Here is a 23,440-nt window from a genome sequence, read left to right as displayed (position 1 = left end):
TCATAAACAGGCTAGAAAGCCACTTGATTATTAATAATTCTTTGTTTTGGTACTTGGAACCTTGAAATTTTAATGGGTTTTGTAGGATTTTCTTTTCCTGAAAATTAAATTGACAGCCAGGTTTTTGTAAAATTTATAACAAAAACATTGAAAGGAAAATAATAAAAGAGCCCGCGACTCGGAAGAATGTGAGTTAAATTGTCATAAGCAGGCTAGAAAGCCACTTGATTATTAATAATTCTTTGTTTTAGTACCTTGAACCTTGAAATTTTAATGGCTTTTGTTGGATTTTTTTTTCCTGAAAATTAAATTGACAGCCAGGTTTTTGTAAAATTTATAACAAAAACATTCAAAGGAAAATATTCAAAGTTATATCAACGAAGAAAGCATTTATATGCTTGATTATTAAATGTACTGGTAAATGTGTAGTTTTCAGTTCCACATTTGCTGTTGCTTCAGCAATACTTTCATCCTTCCATACATCACTATTTTTTTCTGTAAGTATTTATTTTTAAGAAATTAGAAAATCTGTTGTATAGAATATCACATGAAATTAGTATTTATGCAGCTTTGAAAAAAATTATTTGATGAGAAGCACACTTAGTACATTGAAAATCTGTAAGATTGTATTAATGGGCATTTTCAGTCAAGTCCACAGTAATATTGTATTTCATCAGGTCCTGGTTGTTGTTGATGCTGGGATCTTTTTAATCAGGGTCTAGGATATACATATTCGTACTTAAGGTCTTATTTCTGCTGACAGCCACCACCTGCCACACAATATAGTTATACAAAATATAGTGTGAAGGATTGATGTAATGTCTTTAGTACAGACCATTTAGCAACCATTCCATTATTGGGTTTCAACTTTTGATGAGTCCAACAGATAAGTTTTCACACCTGTTTTGTCTTGTGCTTGTGTCTGTAGAGTATTTAAACAACTGGAAAAATATAATTACCAAACAGTTGAATGGGATACTTATAGGCACCTTATGTCCAATGTCTAACATGTAAAGTTAAATCATTTGAAGTATTTGTGTTGGTCATGTCAGCAAATACAGCCACTGTATAATCCTTTGTTACATACACCACTCCATTGATAACTTGCGCCCGAATAACTTGTGATCCTGCTTATAACCCAGTGTCCAGTGTGGCTCCCGATTTTTTCCAAAGAAAATATATTTTAAATGTCTTTAAAATATGCTGAACGTGAAAAAATTACGATAAGAATTGGTAAATTAAACCTTGATACATCGCTTGTTTTATCATCGAAAATGGTGATTAATGCCCGTAAAGATAGAATCCATATTGTGAAATCTTTCAAGTTCTAAATAAGATATCATATATTATGTAAGTTTTTTATGATAAATAGTTGTCAACACACTGTAAATAAACAGGTGAAATAGCGATCAGTGAAAACTTCTTGTAAATGCTAACATGTGACAACAGAGAATGAAATAAACACCAATTAAATGTCTTGCTATGTGAAAGTCATGTTCTAATCCTTTAATTCCGTTTCAGTGTAAACATTATAATTGCAATATATTCTGTTCTATGAAAAGAGTCAATCAACCATCACACTGAAACCCTTGAGTACTTCTGTGAGAACCTAATTACATGCCGGCTTGGTTTTGATAAGCAACTTGGGGAAGTTTTTGTTGCATTAAAATATCAATTAAAAGAGACTGTGGTGTTTTATCACTTTGAATTTGTCTTTTGTATCAAATCAAGCAAGGGAGGTACAAAGAAAAAAATTCAAAGGCATGCAAATCTGAGCATAAGTTCTTGTGGTCACTACCATTACCAAAATTCATTTTATTTAACCAATCGAAAATGGCTTCACATTTTTATATGGTGGCTGGAGACACAAAATGTTGACTATGCAGAGATCATAAGGTTGAGAAATCTATGGGATTTTTCTCGGCGGCAGAGAAATCAAGGAGTAACACAAAAAATATTAACTAATTTTTTTTTCAAAATTTGAAATTACCACCATGTCAGCTAATTCTGCGCATTGGGTAATTCTGTGCAACAATACATCATTTCTGTAAACATTGAATCACATGTTATTTTTGTTCAAAAATCCATATTGTATCAAGAAAGAACGATCGTACTTTAATTAAGGAAAGTGATATTCATAAAGTGTATACAAATATCCCACATTTCGACTCAAAATGCATATGAAAATGTGATTTCTAATTGTCAACATGAAGACCCACTCCATGACATTCTTGAACCGGTAACCCAGAAAATCCGATTTACTATGTATCTTTTAGTCTCATACAAATAAATAAATAATGAAATTCCATCAATGTGTTTTGTAATATTGGATGAATAAACCTTCTTATACTTAGTACAGTCCATATGGGATTATATATAGTTTTGCTGTGTCCAGATTTTCTTTTCCAGTACGTAACATTCAAACTGTTCAAGGTATTTCAACCAAGAACTTGGTACATGTGTCAAGCACTTTTCACAGAGGTACCTTTTAAAACTTAGAATTTTCCACACTCAATATTTTTTTTATCTTGTCATGGAAACAAAATGCAGCACAAGAAGTATATAAATTGTGAGTGCTGGACCATTAGGTATTAACATAAATAGTATACAACTGAGAGTGCTGGACCATCAGGTATTAACATAAATAGTATACAACTAAGAGTGCTGGACCATCAGGTATTAACATAAATAGTATACAACTAAGAGTGCTGGACCATCAGGTATTGACATAAATATTATACAACTGAGTGTGCTGGACCATAAGGTATTAACATAAATAGTATACAACTGAGAGTTCTGAACCTTAAGGTATTAACATAAATAGAATACAACTGAGAGTACTGGACCATAAGGTTAAACATAAATAGTATACAACTGAGAGTGCTGGACCATAAGGTTAAACATAAATAGTATACAACTGAGAGTGCTGGACCATAAGGTATTAACATAAATAGTATACAACAGAGAGTGCTGGACCTTAAGGTATTAACATAAATAGTATACAACTGAGAGTGCTGGACCATAAAGTATTAACATAAATAGTATAGAACAGAGAGTACTGGACCATAAGGTATTAACATAAATAGTATACAACTGGGAGTGCTTGACCAAAGGGTGCTTTCAGTAGGGGTCTTATCATAAGCAGATGACCTTGGGAGATATGTTTTCTCTTGATGACTATTTTTATTGAGTTAATTGTACTAATTTGACTGTGTTTTTCATTTGACTTTCACATTTTTCCTTCCTCAGTGCAGTAACTTTGAAAAACCCAGTATGGAAATGCTAGCAGAATAAACTAATGGATTTTTTTTGTTATGTTGCTAAATCAATAATTAATGGGACTTGATTAAACCCTACCCAGATTAAAATCAGTTGCCTGATGCTAATTCACAGAAATGTATTCATTATAACAGTACAAATAATACTTGTAACATATTCAACACATGGTAGCCCAGTAGTTGGATGATTTTCTTGATCAACTAAGATCATCATTGATCCATTTTAGTTTTGTGTTTCGGCTTAATAAAATTATAATTTTCCCCACATTGGCAAACTGGTTGTTTTGTAGACACCATTTGCAATTGTTACTGTTATAAATGCGTATAGCAACCCACTAATACTTAATTCTTGTCATCATCTGATCAAATTATATGTAGGTAGAAATAATACGAAAACAGAAGAAAATTAAAAATATTTATTGATTTTTCAAAAAAATTGTATTAACTTTATACATTTTCATGTTATAATTATTGATTCTAGTCCTTTAACAACCACAAAGTTATTTTTTTTAACAAATGTTGTTATGATCAATAACATCCATTAATTGGTAGAAAAAAATGTGGAAAGTATCCCAAGACTTATACTGCATGAAAAAATTGGTATAATTTTGTATCCCAACATTGTAGGTCATTAAAAAATTACTTTTGAAAATAATTGTGTCCCAAGACTTATAGTGTCCCAAGATTTACAGCCATTACAATACTCATTGTACCTATGATGTCTGAGACACAACTTATGATTACTGGTCCATGCTGAATGAAATTTGTTAAAACATTTTACACTCAGAGCTATCTTGCACATTTTGTTGTAGTTTGTGTGTCAGATAATTAAATTAATTCAGTAATTTTGTTTTCATGTCAGTTATAGGTGTTCTTATTCTAATCTAATGTCTACAAGCAATTAACAAAAACAACAAATTTATGCAAAACTTAAAAGTGTAGTTTGATCCTTTTCAAATTATTTGCTTGGACTCTAACAATGTAGCATTTCTTCTTCAGCTTGTAAAGAAATTGATGCTGTATGCCAGGAATCCCTGACAAGTGTCTCTGTGGCCTGGAAGCGATTCGAAGATCCAGAATCTGGAGTAACAAGGTATTAGCATTCACAGAAACCCATTGATACAGCAAAAAAGTCAGTTTGAATCATTTGTTGCTAAGATATGGCCATATTAGAGGATCTGCACTGGTTGCCATAGTGACCAGTGAACACGTCTTTGGCAATTTCTAAACATGTCAACAAACCATGGAATGATGACAAATGCAAAGATGCCATTGAGAAATCTAAAGATCCTAGAGCATTGCAATACCAATCCAACAGTTGAAGACCTGAATAAAGACCATATATGAATAGCTACAGCTCATTATCCCATTAGAGAGAGCAAAACATGGAGATCCTGTGTCTCTGGGCTGAACTCTGGCTGGGATATGGTATGAAAAATCATTGACAAGAAAAAAAAGAAGTTATATCAAAAATGTAAAGGAGTCTAATGAACTGGTACCAGAAATCTCAAATACATTGACTGAAACATTCTCAAAGAACACCTGACAAGTGAGTTGTTCCAAAAACTTCCACTGTCAAAAATGAGATAGAAAAGGTTATTTTGTAAATTTAAACTCTGAAGATTGTGATAAACTTTTCACTCTCAGAGAATTATAAGACTGTGGATTGAGCCCATGACGCTTTAACAGGAAAGGGTGATACTCTCTATTTCTGAACCATTTACCCTACACAGCTCTAAATACATTACTAAACATTTTCAATAAATTCTGGTAAATGGCAACTTTCCACAGTCTCAGCAAGAAATAACAGTGACACCAATACCCAATTATCCAAAAGTTGAAAGGACAAAACGAAACCAATCCATCCAACTATGGTCCCATATCATTAACAAGCTGCATTTGCACAGCCATGGACTGGATGATAAATGATGGACTATTGTGGTGCCATGAATCCAGCAACTTCCTGTTTCGTTTACATTGATGATTTAGACACCAGAGAAGCACAATAGACCATCTTGTTAGAACTTTCATCAAGAAAAAGCATGCAATTGACTGAGAAAGCTTGTGACATTGCATGGAAGTACAACAAAATGAATGACCTGCCCAACCTAAGTCTGAGGGGCCTGAAAGACAAACATTTCTAAGTTAAGAACGTTTTCTGAAAGGTATTCTCAGGAGATGGGTGTGCTTCAGGGCAGCATGTTGTCAGTCACCCTATTCAAGACAAAAACTGACATAGAAAAATCTAGGGGCTGACTCCTCCTTGTTATATGTTGACAACATTTTGATGTGCATACTAATAAACTTCAATTTCAGTTGAGTATAAACAATGTTCAGGAACAGGCAAAGAAAACGGGCTCAAATTGTTTAATTCAAAGCTAATTACGCATTATGCCAATTATCATACATTATATTTATGATGACCAAAAGTTCTATCTCGACAGTTATCATACCCAGTTGTAAAGGAGAGCAAATTTTTGGGCATTATTTTTGACTGTAAACTGAGTTTTCATGTTAGATACCTAAGGCATATTCATCTTAATCAGCATAGTAAGATAATATTATATGGCACATGGGAGTCGATGAATGGAACCAAATGATTTAATTAGGCAGAATAACTTGTAAGGAATATGATAAGCACATTAAGAGAGTTTAAATACTGCTTTGTAGAAAGGAAATAAACTGCAACAATATGGACTGATAAATTTCACCTTTTTCTGCAGTTACCAACTGGCTGTGGGTCGAACTAGAGGTGGCGGTCAGATTATGAACTACTTTGAGGTGGACCCCAAGATCAACACCTTCACCATAACTGGACTCAACCTGGTTGGGGAGAAACAGGTACTCTTGAGAAATAGTAACTATCTGCAACAGAAATTGGTTTTTGTCTGTTTCAACTTTTGTATGCCCCTCCATAGAGTCATTCATGTCTTTCCATCGCATCGGACCATGTCACATCAAGTAACATTATCCGTCACAAATTCTTTTCTAGATTATAACTTTTGAAGGACTTAATTGATTGAAACATACATGGTATGAGGCTATGTCAAGTTTGATTTTCACAGATTTTCTTAACAGAAATATTGTGCCATGAACTGCTTGCAGAAACTGTAGGATTCACCACCTGAGAAAATCTTGGATTATTTAAATGAATGCATTCAGTGAAACAAATTTGGATGTTTTACAGGTTATGACATTTTGACATTTTAAGTTTATATTTTATCTTCTTGTAATTAATGTTATTTGTATTGGAAAGAGTTTATCTTCTGAAATTTTTGTGTGGTTAATTTTTACATTTTCAAAACTTTACCTTTAGTTGGCACTACATAGTCACTGTTGTGCAGAGAGCCATGAAACATTGCTTTACACTTACATATACCAGTTTCCCTCTTTGACTTAAAACTTTGACATTCAGACATGTCTTATGTGCCAGGGGCATTCATGGTGTAAGAACACATTTTTAGTGATTCATGTGTCTTTAAGACTTGCGAAACAGAAATAAATTAAACCAGACTCGTGGGTTTTATATGAAATAAGCACTGTTACAGTGTTCCATTTGTGTTTATTCCAGTCAAGTCTCATTAATTTATTTTGAACAATGACCATTAGAAATGTCATTAATTTAATAGACAGTGTAAGTTGACATAAATTGTGCTACTCATGTCAACACATTAACAGATAGTCAGAGGAAACATAAGCCAGATAAATAGTCCATACTGTAATTGTAAGAACAATCACCTGTTAATCTCCTTCACATCATCAGTTACTTGCTTTTTCCAGATCTTTGTGTCAGTAAAAGGTACAAATGCTGCAGGATTGTCCAGTATCGCTACATCAAATGGGGTGTACATATCATATCTCAGCCAGGGCCTGGCACCTCTACAGCATGTTGGAGTCTATGACTACAATAAAAATTCACCAGGAGACATGTAAGTTTTCAAAACAATCACCATTTTACTGCTTAATAACGGAGTTGATGATTTAGCTTATTTTGTATTTTTTTTGTTGTAAAATCAAGTGCAAATACTGGGAATAAATTTTTGTAGCAGGTATCAGTTGTCATTGTTTGCCAAAAAATTAAATTGTAATTGGTACCAGAATTTTCAATCAAGGAAGGCATATTATTGTTTCTCTAGAAGGATCATTGCACATTGGGTCTTTAAAGTTGTAGCTTGTACCAAGGACAGAATCCACAAAGATTGGTAACCTTACAAAACTAATGAATTCACAATAATTCAGCTTGATGAAATAGGTGTTGGTGGCATGACTATACAATCCATGAAACTTTATTCAACCTACCATTCAAGAGGCCACCACATTTATTTTGGAATGGACCATATATACTTAGATCACGTGATTATCCAGTCTAGGCCTGCCAAGACTGTATATGCAAAAAAAAGAATGACTTGTTCAGATGACAGTCTCTGGGGGGAAACAACTGCAGGAACTACAGCCCCATGCAGTTTGTTTACATGTTCTGATCTTAGCCATCTTTTAGAAGAATTACTTCACAACCCTAATTCCCTTTATTTTGGTGTATGATTTATGAATGTAATTTTGATGTAACTTGTATACAGTTTGGCCTTCCTTCATATGTGTACCTCTCAACAAACACAAAATCTTAAAAACATATGGTGACATTTTTTTAAACTACACTCCCCAGAAAGTTCAAGATTTTCTCAGATGGTACATCATCACAAACTTTTTTCAGTTGTGTTTACATCAAATTGTGCCTCACTTGCTCTAAGTCCACACATTTGGAAAAAATGTATTCCACTGTCAGTGGTCACAGGCAGCATATGCATATTGGCCAAGGTCCACACTTAAGGAGGTATGCATGAATCATGCATCCAATACACACAATGCCACCTCATATCTACATATGCATATTGGCCAAGGTCCACACTTCAGGTGGTATGCATGAATCATGCATCCAATACACACAATCCCACCTTATCTGTGCACAGTATGTTCTATATGAGGCATGCTATTTTCCAATAGCGATTTTCATGTTCTTATATTTGTGAAATTTTCTTTCCACATATTGTTGCTTAACCTTAAGACAAATATGAATATTTGTGCATTATTTTTTTCTCTTTTTTCACATTAAGTGTGATTTTCTCAAGTAATTGGTATCTTACTACTGACATTATCTATGAAAATAATCTAATTTTGTTTATCTTGCTTTTGCTTATACAATATACATTGTGGCAGTATTGTCTGAGAAATATCCTTAATTATGGGTAAATTAAAAATCTTAGAACACATAAGCAAAATAAACTTAAATTTAAACTGTTGGATTAGGTTTAAAAAGTATATGAAATTGTTTCTTTTCTGACATTCATTTTTAATAAAAATAAGGAAAACAGGATGATAAAGCAGATTTGTTTATTAGCAGACATTTTACCTTTGACATTTTATTTCTTTGAACCTGACCCATTCCATCCAAGTTAAAATTGTAAAATTTATGTGACATCTCAGGAATAGAAGGTTATGTTTTTGGCTCCTCTCTTTAAGCATAACATTCGTTGCTATGTTGAGAAAATGCAATAAGCATTTTTAAAATAGCTCACTTTTTATAGTGGGTGGGGCGGCTCATGCAATTGAGAGCCTAACTAATACCTTTATGGCGAAGAAATCTATGATAAGTGTTTAAGACTGTGAGATGCTTTCAACTTAAATGCTTCAGCTTTACAAACAAAATTAAATCACACACCAATAGCACCCATTTATAATACCTATTATACCCATTTAGAATACCTATTATACCCATTTAGAGTGCCTATTATACCCATTTAGAATACCTATTATACCCATTTAGAATACCTATTATATCAATTTAGAGTACCTATTATACCCATTTGGAATACCTATCATACCCATTTAGAATACCTATCATACCCATTTAGAATACCTATCATACCCATTTAGAATACCTGTTATACCCATTTAGAGTGCCTATTATACCCATTTAGAGTACCCATTTGCTCCTGATGGTTCTTCTCTACAGTTCTTAAATACTTCTGAAACTGGAACTGATATAAAGTGAAGTTGTGTGTATTTTGCAACAAGCATTGTGGAGAGAATGTTGGCATAAATCAATGTTACTTTCATGTACAGTGGTTGAAATGTCTTTATTTGTCGTATTAGGAAAACAATGCACTGCCTATAAGTAGACAGCTCATCATAATGACTGCTCCCATGTGCTTGAAAAGTGAACTTAAACTAGTCCCAAATGCACACACTTGTGTGCTATTAAAAATTGGGAAATGAATTTTGCCAGAATAGACAATACTAACTTTTTAAAGTGTAAAAAGTGAACTGTAAATATTTTTAAAAAATACTCAAAAAAAGTTAATGGCCAATTTTGCTTCTTCCAATTTACCTCTGTAGTCAAGGATGTGAAAATAACCATAAGGAGCTGCCAATTTCACTTTTATTTTATTTATCTTGTACAGAATTTTGACACCTTTACCTTTTATTTTATTTATCTTGTACAGAATTTTGACACCTTTACCTTTTATTGTATATATTTATCTTGTACAGAATTTTGACACTTTACCTTTTATTGTATTTATCTTGTACAAAATTTTGACACCTTTACCTTTTATTGTATTTATCTTGTGCAGAATTTTGACACCTTTACCTTTTATTGTATTTATTTTTACAGAATTTTGACACCTTTACCTTTTATTTTATTTATGTTGTACAGAATTTTGCCACCTTTACCTTTTTTATATTATGTTACGTACTTTATGCCTACATTTATTTCCAAAGGTTTATCTTCCTAAAGTTTTTGTACAAGTCTTCATATTTACAACTTTACTTTCAATTTTCACCAAATAGCCATCATTGCGCAGAAGTGCCTTTAATCCTGAGTTATACATTCATACATGGATCACCCTTTTGACCATGTGGTCAGTGTTACAGTCATAGAATGTTTGCATTAAGTCCTGTTTTCTTATGAAACAGATAGTTCTTTTTATGGCCTGCTCACTGAACCTTCATTCTTTTGGTCAGGTCACACGTTCATTAACCATGCTTTGATCATGGTTGGAACATGCAGGCCGTGTCCTTGTCTTTTCTTTCTGTCATTCTTTCACATGTTCAGATGCAGTAAACCCTTCAATGTATGGGTGTCTTTTATTAATCACTATGAAACTGACCATTTTTTCAAAGGATTTGGGTAAATAATAACTGCATAGGGTAAGTGATGATACTCAGATATTACTCAGGCAAAATTAACCCACTATTTACCAGAATGAATTGAAATGTACATACATTGTTATCTCTATAATATTTTCTACCTGGCTAACAATTAATAACTGCTGTCTCCTGATAGACTCATTTAGAAATGGAATTTAAAAGCACATGCATCATGATAGTTGTGGATTAATCGGTTTTGTTGTGTACTTTTCTTACACAATAATAAAAAAAGACAATGTTAATTTACATACAATTTATATTGTTTAGTTATTGTTTCATTTTCCTGTCATCCTGTATTGAAAGTTTGACTGTGTCATGATCCACCAACGTCAAAGAAACTATTGCAATCTGTTGTAGTTGTATTTATGATTTGAAAACACTTTAGACTCTTGACCACATTTCATAGGAGTTTGGTGATGTCAAGGGTATTAAAAAGATTTTTTTTGCTATTCTTATGAACATGTTAATTTGAACATATAAGAAATATGTTTGAGCTTGCATGAATATCTGAGATGATTCCAATAATCAGCACTTTAAAAAATGTAATTGAGGGAAGAAACTTGACTTCTCATGAAATAATGCAGTTATTTTTTGTCAGCAGACCAATTCAGTCTCTTCAACAGTCTTGTAGATAATGTGTTATTAAATACACAATTATGCAACAGTTAAAAAGCAGATAACTTGTAATTGTCATTTAATCAGAAAAAGGAATGAAGATGATCATAGGAACAATAATACCTTCATGTCTAACTTTGTCATTTGATCATTCAAATTGTTTCATTTCATCTAATATTTCTTGGCAACATTTACTGACAACAACATTTGGAAATAAGCAGGAACATTTTTTTAGCATGCAGGTACATGTATTAAACAATGGGATGTGTTTGACATTAATGAAGTATTATACCATCATTGTCCTGATTCATCTGAACACTACAAAATTATTACTTTTATCTATGCCTGGATCATTTGTGTACTTAAGAAAAGGATAAATTTTTCTGAATATTTTTCTTCTGGAAAATTATTGTATGTATTGTTAGTGTATCATTGTGCCTGGCAAGTTCAGTGCTGGCCTGATAGAAGTGGTCTCAGTAGGTAGACTAGATTTCATTACATTATTGTTTGCCAATAAAGAACACTTTCATGACAGCATAACAGTGTTGCTTCCTCTCTGTTTCAGAGATTTCACTTCAGACACAACAACAATTAGTGCTATGTGGGACACAACTGGGGATCCCTGTCCAGCAGTCAAGTTTGAGTGGGCAATTCACCGACTAGATGGTAAACAGGAACAGGAGTTCCTTGCTGTTGGAGGTAAGACATTTTTAAGTTCTACAGTTTCATCTAAGTTTATACCTGTGATTGGCATCGAGTTAAGTATTATAATATATTATGTTTATTAGAGGAAAGGAAAGGTTAATAAAACAACCTTCCTGTTTATATATTTGGAAAAGTTCAAACTAAAACAGGTAAGTGTGTTAAGGTGATTATTTAAATCAGCACACTGTAAGCTCGATACTGAGCAAAAGTTAAAGTAAGACTTTAAAATCTTGAAAGCTAAAGATTCTTATTATATATATATATATATATATATATATATATATATATATATATATATATATATATATGACATAAGGAATTTTTTGTGTTATATAAAATATATATTAAATTATAATTAATTTGTTGATATTAGTTTATCATTTATGATTTTAAATGAAGGCTTTAATTAATTTTGCTATTTCTAGAAATCTGTTGTAGGAATGTTTGTTATTGTGTTGGACCAGTGTACAGAGTAGTGTATTTAGTTCACATTTTTTGTGCACACACCATACTTGGAGTGTATTTTGTTATGATGTTGCCCATCCATAGTTTTGCCTGTTACCAGTTTCATATAAGCACAATTGAGTTTTCCACTTTCTGCAATTGGGGTAAAGACGAAGGCTGTCAATTTCAGGGAAAAGGGGAGGGTCAAATGTTCAAAGAACAAAACTTTTGTTATGCCTGTTTTTTGTTTCTATTTTCAGTGGAAACAATTGGCATCAACAACAACCTGAATTTAATTGTTGATAATCGCTACTACACTTTGGTTCGTGTGACCAATGCGATAGGATACCAGTATATTCTTCGATCTAATGGAGTGACAGTCAAAGTCGATCCACTCACAGCCGGTGCAGTGTATGATGGCGATCTCATTGGATATGACCTACCTATTTTGAACAACAATACGAAAGTCACTGCTAATTGGGAAGGATTTGGCCTAACTAGAGATGCAATTAAACGAGTGGATCCCTTAACAGGTTAGAATTACTGCCACAATAATTTAGCCATTAGTCTTTCTTGGAAAAGATAAGAGTGATTCTTGATTCTGCACTTTTTTTTTTAGCTAGCATTGATAGAATTGTGAGATATAGCAGTCAGCATTCAAGGAGTGGTGGCAGCAAGAGTGTTGTTATCAACACTTTTGTGAAGATTTTGACTGAGATTTTCATTTCAGTAAGACTTGATATGCAGACCCTGCCTTTATGTCAAACCCACATTAGTGAATTGCGAGACATAGCAGTTAGTTTTCCTGCACAGCATATATTTCTTTAAACCTTTCTTCAGACTTTGCATGAGTATTTATAAAGCTAAGACAATTCATTATATTACTTGCTCACTTGCCCCTTTTACCTTAGGGTCAAGGTCCTGGTTGCACATGATTTGCAGTAAGATTTTCATTAAATTGCTAAGTAGCTAATATTTCCTAAACCCTTGGATAGATTCACATTATATGTGACATTAACCATTGTAAAGCTATTATCATTCAATCTGTGACATGCTCACTCAACCCTATGACCTTGTGGTCAAGGTCACAGTAAAAAAAAATCTGCAGTAAGGTTTTGGCAAAAGATTCTTTTCATTTGCTGATTTTTCCTTATTGCTTAATGGATTTTCTTTAATATTTGAGATGAATCATATTGAAGCTTAGACAGTTCATTCAGTGACATGCATGTTTGCCCCTTTTGCCATGGGATCAAGCTTACTGTCATATGAGATGTGCATTTAGGTTTTAGTTCAGTATTGTATAGCATTGAGGTTTTAGTTCAGTATTGTATAGCATTATGGTTTTAGTTCAGTATTGTATAGCATTGAGGTTTTACTTCCGTATTGTATAGCATTGAGGTTTTACTTCTGTATTGTATAGCATTGAGAATTTAGTTCCATATTGTATAGCATTGAGGTTTTAGTTCCATATTGTTTAGCATTGAGGTTTTAGTTCCGTATTGTATAGCATTGAGGTTTTAGTTCATTATTGTATAGCATTGAGAGGAAGCACATTAAAGCATTTTGACGTGAACAAAAAATGTAAGAGCTGTCCTTAAATATCCCTCTGAAAAATCTTGAACAATACAGTAACAATTAAACATGACAAAAAATCAAAATACGTATCCTAGTTTGCCTATTGAAAGCATTTGTTATGATCAGCCTCTCCTTTTTATCACTGTTCTGCCAAAGGTCTGTCGATTTTCCTCCAAGGCTCAGATGATATCATAAACCAACCTTTATCCCTTAGAACACCTCGAAACACATTCCAGATTTGGCCTTAAACTCCCTAAATTTCAACAATAACACAATCAGTTAACAGCTTGGTGTGTACACATCAACTGTTTCTTTCTTCACAGTTCTAGTTATATTGCTCTGCCTTGCATCATTGCACTAGCCATTGTCCTATTGGAACATTTTTCACCCCAGTTGACTGGTTCTGGCTTATTTCTATACTGCATTCGAATGCATAAAAATACGGTGTGACCCCACTATAACTCGTTAGTTTGGAGTCATAGAACCCAACCATGTTATAGACTGAAACATATAAGCAACCAGGTCAGTTAGCTGAAGAAAATGATGCATGTACCCAAAAATAAGGGTGGGGAGGGGTAGGTAATAAATGCAGGCGTAAAAATATGTGCTTCATTGGCACATTTACCATCTTATATCTATGCATATTAAAAGAGAAATACACTTGTAGTGAAAAAAGAGAAGGCATATATAATATTTTACTTTATTCAGAGAACCACACATTGGTACATATATGTGTATGCTGTTTATATATACATGTCTGATGTATAGCATGAATAGAGTATCAACACTGTACTAACCTGAGAATCTCATCACCAACATTGAATCCACAAAACAAGTAATTCCATCAAAAATATGCACACACACACACACATTTAAATTATTCAATAATTTTGTCACAGGTCATATAGGTCTGAATTCAGTGGAACAAAATAGCAGAATCATGTAACGAATGATGAAGCACATTTGCTTTTCAGTACATCCCAAGTCGTAAAAGTTAGTTTGTGTTTTAAGCCGCTGTTGGTAGCATTTGTAAGCATACTTTTTTATTCCTGCAAAAAGGAAACTTTCACGGCACAGTAAACATGTTCCAGTCATGTTGGAGAGTGAAGCAATCATCAGATTCCATTGATTTTATTTAAGTTTGGTACTGACTTCCTTTAAAGAAAAGTTCTTTGTTTTTATTGAAGATTGTAGTGGGCTTTCTTTTATGAAGGGTACTTGAATTATTTAAGTCATGGCTAAAGGACATGTTTGGAGAACCAAACAAATGCCCATTTCTTATTGTGACAGCAATTAACATCAAATAATTGTATTGCATGAGTAAGACTGATTATTTTTCCATTTGTTATGTACATTTTCTAAACAATCGGTGCTTCAAAGGTAATCGGTTTTCTTTGAAATTTCAGCAAACTGTTTTAAATGGGTACATTTTTAAAAAGGAATTGGCGCTCATTTGGTTGTTTGTAGTCACTGTTCCTCCCTACCTATTGAATAGACCAACAAGTAAGATCTTGGGTTTTTTTGTGTGTTTTTTTACATTTCTGGTAGAGTGATTCTACCTTCCATGTATTCATCAAAACTTTAAAAAAAGGTCAACGGACAATAGAGACAAAGGTGTTCTGGTCTGATGACAGGGATTACTACAGAAAATGTGAGTTCTGAAGGATTTAATTCTGAGTGAAAAGAAGAGGAATTTTAATTACCATCCACATACAAATGTCAGTCTTTGTAAATATATGAATTACTAGCGAGCGGCGAAAATCCGATGAAAGACAGCATACAGTACACTCATGCTAGATATAAACATAAGTGGATTATGATATAACAATGCACTGTTAAAATGGTTTGTTAATATGGACAAAGAATTTGTTCATAGAACAACAGATTAATTTCAGTGCATTTTATATCAAATTTGCGGCTTCCTTTCATGGGTCCTCTGAATTTCTCCACTCCAAAGCAATGGTTTTATATACAAGTTTAAACAGCCAGCAATGTCACCAACAAAAAAGATTGCCAGATGGTATATTTTGCTGTCAATAAGGAAAAATGATTGCAGTTTGTGACATTGGCAAAACTCTATGCAATCCCTGAATAAACTTTATACATGTTATTTTTTGTACTTTTAAGAAGAAAACACTATTTCTTCATTTAGGAGAAAAATACATATAAAATTTAAGAAGCCATGCCACAATTGTCTTGTATTATTCATATGCGATCTCCTCCCCAAAAGGATAAACTTTTTAGGTTTCTTTTCATACTTTTAAGAAAGAAATTATTTTTGTGTACATGAAAATACATGTATATGAAATTTCGGAAGCCATACCACGACTGTGTTATATCCAAATTTGTGTTATAACAGAGTGTGCTATAGCGGGGTTACACTGTACTATGCATGTTTCGGGTAATTTTTAAACTTTTGTTTAAATTTTTTAATTGTCAAATGCTGTAGATTTAAGCTGTAAAATGGTATTTTTAGCTTATTGCCAGTAGAATTACATGTACGAGTTGATACGTATCGTCTATTGTTTTAGACAGGACAACCTTGAGCACTAAAGGTACTCCAGCAATCAGCCTCGTGACCTCAGTAAACAAACCTCACTGATCACACAGGCACATTTAAGATATGCATGTTGTTTACTGTGTACTCTAGCCATTGATGTGTTGATAAACATTGGCCTACAATTAGTTTGTACATTGTACATATGATGCAAAACTAGCATCAGAGGTGCACCAATGCAGCCTGTTGTATTACACGTCAATAGGCAGAAAGCAACTGTCACAGATAGATGCTTATTAACATAATTGCTCCAATGCAGCCTGTTGTATTATGCAGTCAATAGGCAGAAAGCAACTGTCACTGATAGATGCTCATTGACATAATTACTCCAATGCAGTCTGTCATATTATGCAATCTTCAGACAGAAAGCAACTGTCAGTGATAGATGTTCATTGACATAATTGCTCCCCATGCAGCCTGTTGTATTATGCAGTCAGTAGGCAGAAAGCAACTGTCAGTGATAGCTTCTCATTGACATAATTGCTCCAATGCAGCCTGTTGTATTATGCAGTCATTAGGCAGAAAACAACTGTCACTGATGGATGCTCATGTACACAATGTGCCCACTAATAAAGTCCAGTAAACCAATTACACTGCCACTTAATTGTGAAATCAGTTAAATTTAAGAGTGAAATCAGATAACAGGAACTGTTTATTACCTAACAGTAAAATCATATAGATTTGAGGTGAATTAATGTATGGAATCCAGGAATACACATGTTGAGTGATTATCTGTGAATAACTACATGTTTCTGATGTCATTTGATTTGAAATGAATCACACACATGCGAGTTTGTGAGTTCTTTTATTTTGTGGATTAGAATTTCAAAATCTGTCATTTAGTCAGACATTATAATTTTATGTAACTGATGCTTTGATAAGTATATTTATCAAAGGTGGTTGTTACCTCATTTTAATTATATTTATCAAAGGTGGTTGTTACATTAGTTTATTAAATATTTCATGGTGAGTTATTGAAATACATCAGTGGGAGAAATAATGTGATCACCACTGTGGTGATACCACTTTTATTACCACACTGGCAATATCACCTTTGGAGCTACTTTCTAATTTCATTTAGGAAGGAAATCTGCTTTTATGTCCAGACCTGTATTTCAATACTTATACCTTTTTCATTTTTGTCATCTTCTTGTCTCTGTCTTTCATCAGGTTAAACAGGTTGAAGCTGGTATGAAGTATATGAGCATGATAGTCGAGTACATTTAAGTACTGACACAAATTAGGGATCAAAAGCAAAGTGGGTAATGCATGAAACTTGGCAATGGCCCAGCTTGGCAATGTTCCTATAGGAATTCCTCAGGAAGAAAGACTTGGGGTGTTTGTAGGGTTGTGAAGAATGTAAGACATCTGTATGTGGAGCTGCAAGTGGCGGATACGAGGTATATAGGAACACTGATAACCAAAATTCGATAAGTCTGATCCTTAGGATTGCCATGATAATAAACATTAGTCGATTTGACAAAGGCCACCCAGAACAGAGCTGGAACAGTATGCTATACAAGAAATGTCCCAAATAAACAACATGGTAGAAGGAGGGGTGGTGGGTGGTTCTTTCCGCAAATAATGTTAAAGATTAAATGCAGCATCTGCACTGAAAGGAATGCATCTCTACAGGTGTTTCAATTATATGAATGACGCCCTAACTGACACAATGTTTGATCACATGATCCAACTTAGTCATCTGATTGGTTCAACATGACAACATATCTAAATTTAGTTTATTAACATATACTGGCAGCAATGACATCATGTCTGGGCAGAGAAACCATAGTTGACAAAGAGGGGCCCAGCAAGGGGCCAGAGAAGGATGCATTGTGTATTACTTAAACTACATTTAACCAATTAAATTACAATTTAAATAACACACAATACATAGGTTCAGTATAAATTTTATTGTAAATACAAATAATCTTTGGCATAATGGGGGCAAATCCTGTCACAGCACACTGCACCAGCCCAGCTCTGAATTGTTTCTATGGGACTACCTCAGGAATTGAGACTTGGGTGAGTTTGTAGGGTTGTGAAGAGTGTCCGACACCTGTATGTGGAGCCGCAAGGGGCTGATGTGAGGTATACAGGGACACTGATGACTGAAACTCAACAAGTCTGATCCTGAGGATTGCTGTGATAACAAACATCAGTTGATGATCCATACATGCTCCGTAAGAAGCAGGTATGAAGTATATGGGGATAATATTTGAGTACATTTAAGTACTGACACAAATTGGGGGTCAAAAGCAAAGTTGTGAATGCATGATACTTGGCACTGGCCCAAACAAAGTGAAGGGGGCCCTGTGACTATGGAGCAGTGTGAATGTAACGAAGGTCCCTCACCTCCAACTCAGTCATCTGATTGGTTCAACATGACAACACATCTAAATTTAGTTACTTGCTTATTAACATATATTGGCTGTAATGACATCATGTCTGGACAGAGAAATCATAATAGATAAAGAGGGGCCCAGCAAGGGGCCAGAGAAGGATGCACTGTGTATTACTTAAACAACATTTAACCAATTAAATTATAATTTATTACACAAGATATCTGATATTTTGATTTTCCTTTTCCTTCTACCTCCCACCCTCATTTCAGTCTTCATTATGTGGACATTTAATACACAAGACAGCCAACAGTTATGGACCCCAACAACTGCTTAACCCTTTACCTCATGCAAGCGTATTTGGACGCCTCTACTCCATTCACAAGGAAACGCCTTTTGATGCCTCTACTCCATTTGCATGGAAGTGCCTTTTGACGCCTGCTGTAAACATCAGCCATTTGGAGCTGGTTTTTGTAGTGCCACCTTCGGGGAAAACCCCCCTATTAGATACTACATTCATTTCTGCCAATGACAATTACGTCAGATCACGTGGTCACTGTTTATGCACTGGTCGATATCTGCTATTTAAAGTAACTGGGTCGTAATCTCCACTCTCCAAAATGGCGGTGGCAGATTTCATTCAGTACTTACGAAGTTTTCACGATTAGAATCACAGCTATGAAAGATTCAGTAACCTAGGTAAAGGCTCTGATATTGATGTAGGCAGCAATTAGTTTTTATAAATTATCAAATTCAGATGACTTAGTGATGTAGATGCAGACGAAAAACTTGTAAATTTCGAATATAAGAAATGGCAGCTACGGTTGGTCACACAGCCTCACTGACATGACGGTGAACGAGTTCTCTCAAGATTTTAAAGCACATAAAAAAATTCTTCCATGATAAATAATTACACAGCTATAACAATCAGGCTTTCCTCTTAAATTTTTCCACATATAATAGATGTTGACCAAAAATGTAAAATGGTTAAAATTGCTGTTAAACGTAACATACACTACACTGCTTAACAGTTCACAGGAAACCGTATGCGTATGGAGTTGACTAGGTAACAGGTGTTCTGTTTATAGCACGCTGCACTTTGTAACTATGCTCTATGAGGTAAAGGGTTAATAAAGATGGAGAACTGTATTTGGAAAATTACATGTAAACGAGCAATAGTCGGAGCCTCTGTCTTGCATTAGTTTATACACTTATTGCAAATCATCCTAGTTGATCTTTTGTTACCATTGCAGGAGAGTCAGGACTAGAGTCACAGGCTAATGTGGATATTCCGCCCAATCAGAAAGTGGCTTACTATGAGGTTGCCTTGGGAACAGACAGAAGATTCCCCAATACTAGAGATGATGTTGTTCCATTTACAAATGTGTACCTCAATACCACAGTGACCTTCTATAACCTTGATCTTGTGCCTGTAAAAGGAGTTTATTATTTCACTGTTAGAGCCTTCAGTGCTGCAAATACTAAGGCTGAGGCCAGTTCAAATGGATTTACTGTGGCTTTTAATGGTGGTGTGGAGCGTAAGTAATTGATGAAGAGCAATGTTATTTTTCAAAACTTTTATAGCAGTCTTACATAAAGTACCAAGTAATTATTATAATGAATCACTCATAGTCAATTAAAACTTTGTTAAATGTTGTATTATAATAAATCATTCATAGTCAATTAAAACTTTGTTAAATATTGTATTATAATGAATCATTTATTGTCAATTAAAACTTTGTTAAATATTGTTAGTGTATATTTATATTTTTTTCATATTAAAACAATACAAAAATCACTTATGTCAGAAACGTTATACAGTATGATGTATTCATTAATTTGCTTGGGACAAACATCTTATAAAACTTTCTTATACATACAACTTGCATCAGGCAGATAAGTTACATAGGAATGAGAAAAAAAGGCAATTATTCCTATTAAAGTGATCAGTCTATTTTGTACTTCACGGTGTAATTAGATCATGAGCATTAATAGTTTAAACAAATTTTTTGCTTTATAATTTTTGTCCTAGATGATATCAATGAACATGGCTTTTTTTTCAGCTGGAACTATTCTGATGCCACGATATGTCAGCAATGACACAGTACTGGAAATTCAGTGGGATAATTTCATGTCAGAGGTTGAGATGATGCTGTACTATCTGGGTCTTTCCACACAAACGCAGCCCAATGACACAAACTGTAAAAACTATGTATGTTAAAAATCAATTATCTTTTTTTATCTATCATTCAAGTTATCCCCATTTATTCAGATTTGACTAATCCAATTACTTATAGTATTAATCCAGTTACTTATGTTACTAATCCAATTACTTATATTACTAATCCAATTACTTATATTCTGATGTTGTAATATCAGTGAGATAAAAACTATTAAATGTCATCTAATAATATACAACTATAGACCTGTCTTAAACTGTTAAAGTTAATTATAGACCTTGTTAAAGTGAATACAATGTTCTAAGGACCATTACACCTCTTATTGACCTGTTTAATGGTGGTCAGTATGTTATCCTAGCTTCTTTATTCAAAATTTATGTTAAAGTTTTATTTCACTACATAGTGTATCACATAGAACAGTACTTATCATTGCAGTTAGTAATGCAGTCTTTTCTGATATGTTAAAAAGTTCATGGACTTACATTGAGAGCAAATTTACCCAACTCATTAATCAGTACTTCCAAAAATGTTCACTTGCTACATGTAACTGATGACATAGATTATATTGCTAATCCCATTAAATTTAAAGCCTGCTGTAATTGTGCATTTTTAAAAGATTTTTACTTTTTAAAACTTTTTTTATGGTTTATAGCTTGAAGGCGGGACTGTTCCCAAAGCAGAGAGGGCACTACTCTTTGATGTCATGGATATTATCAATGTTGGAACAAACACATTTAAAAAACTGACCAAGCTTCAGCTTACCCAAGGAGCAACATACTTTGCCTGGGTCATGGGTAAGATTATTTATTATTTATACATAATGTAAACTCCTTCTTGTAATTTCAGTGAATTTAAACCCAAGATAAATTGACGCCCAGCTACCTTAATGGAAACCTGTTATCTATTTCTCTCATCCTCCCTAATCATGTACAGTTTGTTTTCCTAGGCTATTCTTTACAAGAATTCAGCAAGTTACAGAAATACAAAAGGCATTTGCACAAGAACATTTGCAATTAAATGTTTTTTTTTTTTCTGTAATAGGACATAGAAATGCAGTCTTTTACTTACTAGTCAAATTTATGTTTCCTAATGGGGGGGGGGGCAATTTTGTGTATACTTCAGGAAAATTCAACAAATTAAAGAATTAAATGTGCACTGTACAAAATCATTTTGAATTTATATTATTTTCTATAATTTCATCTGCAATGAAGGATTGCATACTAGTGAATTTAATCTTTCTGTATATTTCCATTTGTGTCTGTGTGTGTGATGAAAGGAAAAACTAATTACAATTTTTCTCCATATTATGTTATATATTTAAATAATTTTGACTGTTTCTCTGATTACACTACAGGTACTGACAAGTCTGGAGAATGCGGAATGACTTTCATTGAATTTACAGTTGACATCACTCTACCAGTTATGGGTAGACTTAGGGCTGGTCCTTACTTTGACATGGTAAGTGTTGTGTGGAATAATTCAGGAGAAGTTGTGTTGTGACATATATCATCTTTGATGGATTTTAGTTCTTGTATAATTTGGCTAATTTGTTTTCATCACTGTTCATTTGAAACAATCACAAGTAATCCTTTCAAGAGTCATAATTCATTGAAACTCTTTATTATCATCCATTGCCAACTGACAGTTGTTGAACAGTTTTGCTTGGCTTTGAGCAAAGTAAACCATATTTTAATGTCATCTGACACTTTACCTTATTTTGTTACTTTAATGTCAACTTTGCCTGTTTTAATTATTGTCTGTAAGTTACTAATACAGTCAAGAAACTCAGTAAAATGTATATATATATATAATTTCAGCCCATAAGCTACACATCCAAGAATGACTCCCTCACAATAGTTTGGGAGGGTTATGAAGACGACGTCTCTGGGATCTACTCATGCACCATATCTCTATGGAAACAAAATTGGTGTGGTGACACAGGGCCAAAAGAAATGGTAGTGAACTGGATTGAACTTATTGGAAATTACTCATCATATGAATTTGTGGAGCTTAAACTAGAGGTATGAAGATCCTTAACCCGTACAAAATTTTCCACATGGATTGGACATGGAATCCATACGTACTTTTACAGAAATATTCCTGTTGACATTTTTATTCTAAAGCTGAACCATTCTTATGGATTTCAATGTATCCATAAGGAAATGTTATGGATTCCTTACATACTCTGTAAGGATAATCCCATGGAATATGCAAATTAATCCATGAGATCTGTAGGTTGTCCATATGGAATAAAATTAAAATTCCATGTGCAATTTGGTAATAATCCATATGGAATTTGTGAATAAGCCATATGGAATTTGGCAATAGATAATTTGTGAATTATCTATATGGAATTGGGAAATATACCATATGGAATTTGTGAATGGTCCATATGTAAATAGTTCATATGGAATTTCGTAATGGTCCATCCCATATTAAATTTTCCAGGCGTACCTAAAGTGGATTTCAGACAGGGTTTTAAAGTGCTTTCTGCCTAAACCATAAAAAATCTGTTTCAGATTTCTAATAAACTGCCTA

The 23,440-nt window shown here is 33.6% G+C and overlaps 1 protein-coding gene across 1 annotated transcript in view; it reads left to right on the top strand.

Moving 5' to 3' along the window:
* The window catches only part of LOC149782249 (uncharacterized), a 665,894-nt gene that overhangs the window by 527,897 nt on the left and 114,557 nt on the right, over positions 1-23,440 (top strand). The window contains exons 177-186 of the mRNA XM_089935099.1: positions 4,278-4,371; positions 6,002-6,119; positions 7,059-7,207; positions 11,665-11,798; positions 12,509-12,781; positions 19,976-20,260; positions 20,786-20,934; positions 21,555-21,696; positions 22,257-22,360; positions 22,720-22,923. Of these exons, the coding sequence (XP_089791225.1) occupies positions 4,278-4,371; positions 6,002-6,119; positions 7,059-7,207; positions 11,665-11,798; positions 12,509-12,781; positions 19,976-20,260; positions 20,786-20,934; positions 21,555-21,696; positions 22,257-22,360; positions 22,720-22,923 (1,652 nt within the window). The remainder of the gene's footprint in view (positions 1-4,277; positions 4,372-6,001; positions 6,120-7,058; positions 7,208-11,664; positions 11,799-12,508; positions 12,782-19,975; positions 20,261-20,785; positions 20,935-21,554; positions 21,697-22,256; positions 22,361-22,719; positions 22,924-23,440) is intronic.

The sequence above is a fragment of the Sinohyriopsis cumingii genome, chromosome 15 (genome assembly GCF_028554795.1).
Source record: "Sinohyriopsis cumingii isolate HCF-2022 chromosome 15, ASM2855479v2, whole genome shotgun sequence".
Classification (NCBI taxonomy): domain Eukaryota; kingdom Metazoa; phylum Mollusca; class Bivalvia; order Unionida; family Unionidae; genus Sinohyriopsis; species Sinohyriopsis cumingii.
This window is presented reverse-complemented; position numbering and strand designations above follow the sequence as displayed.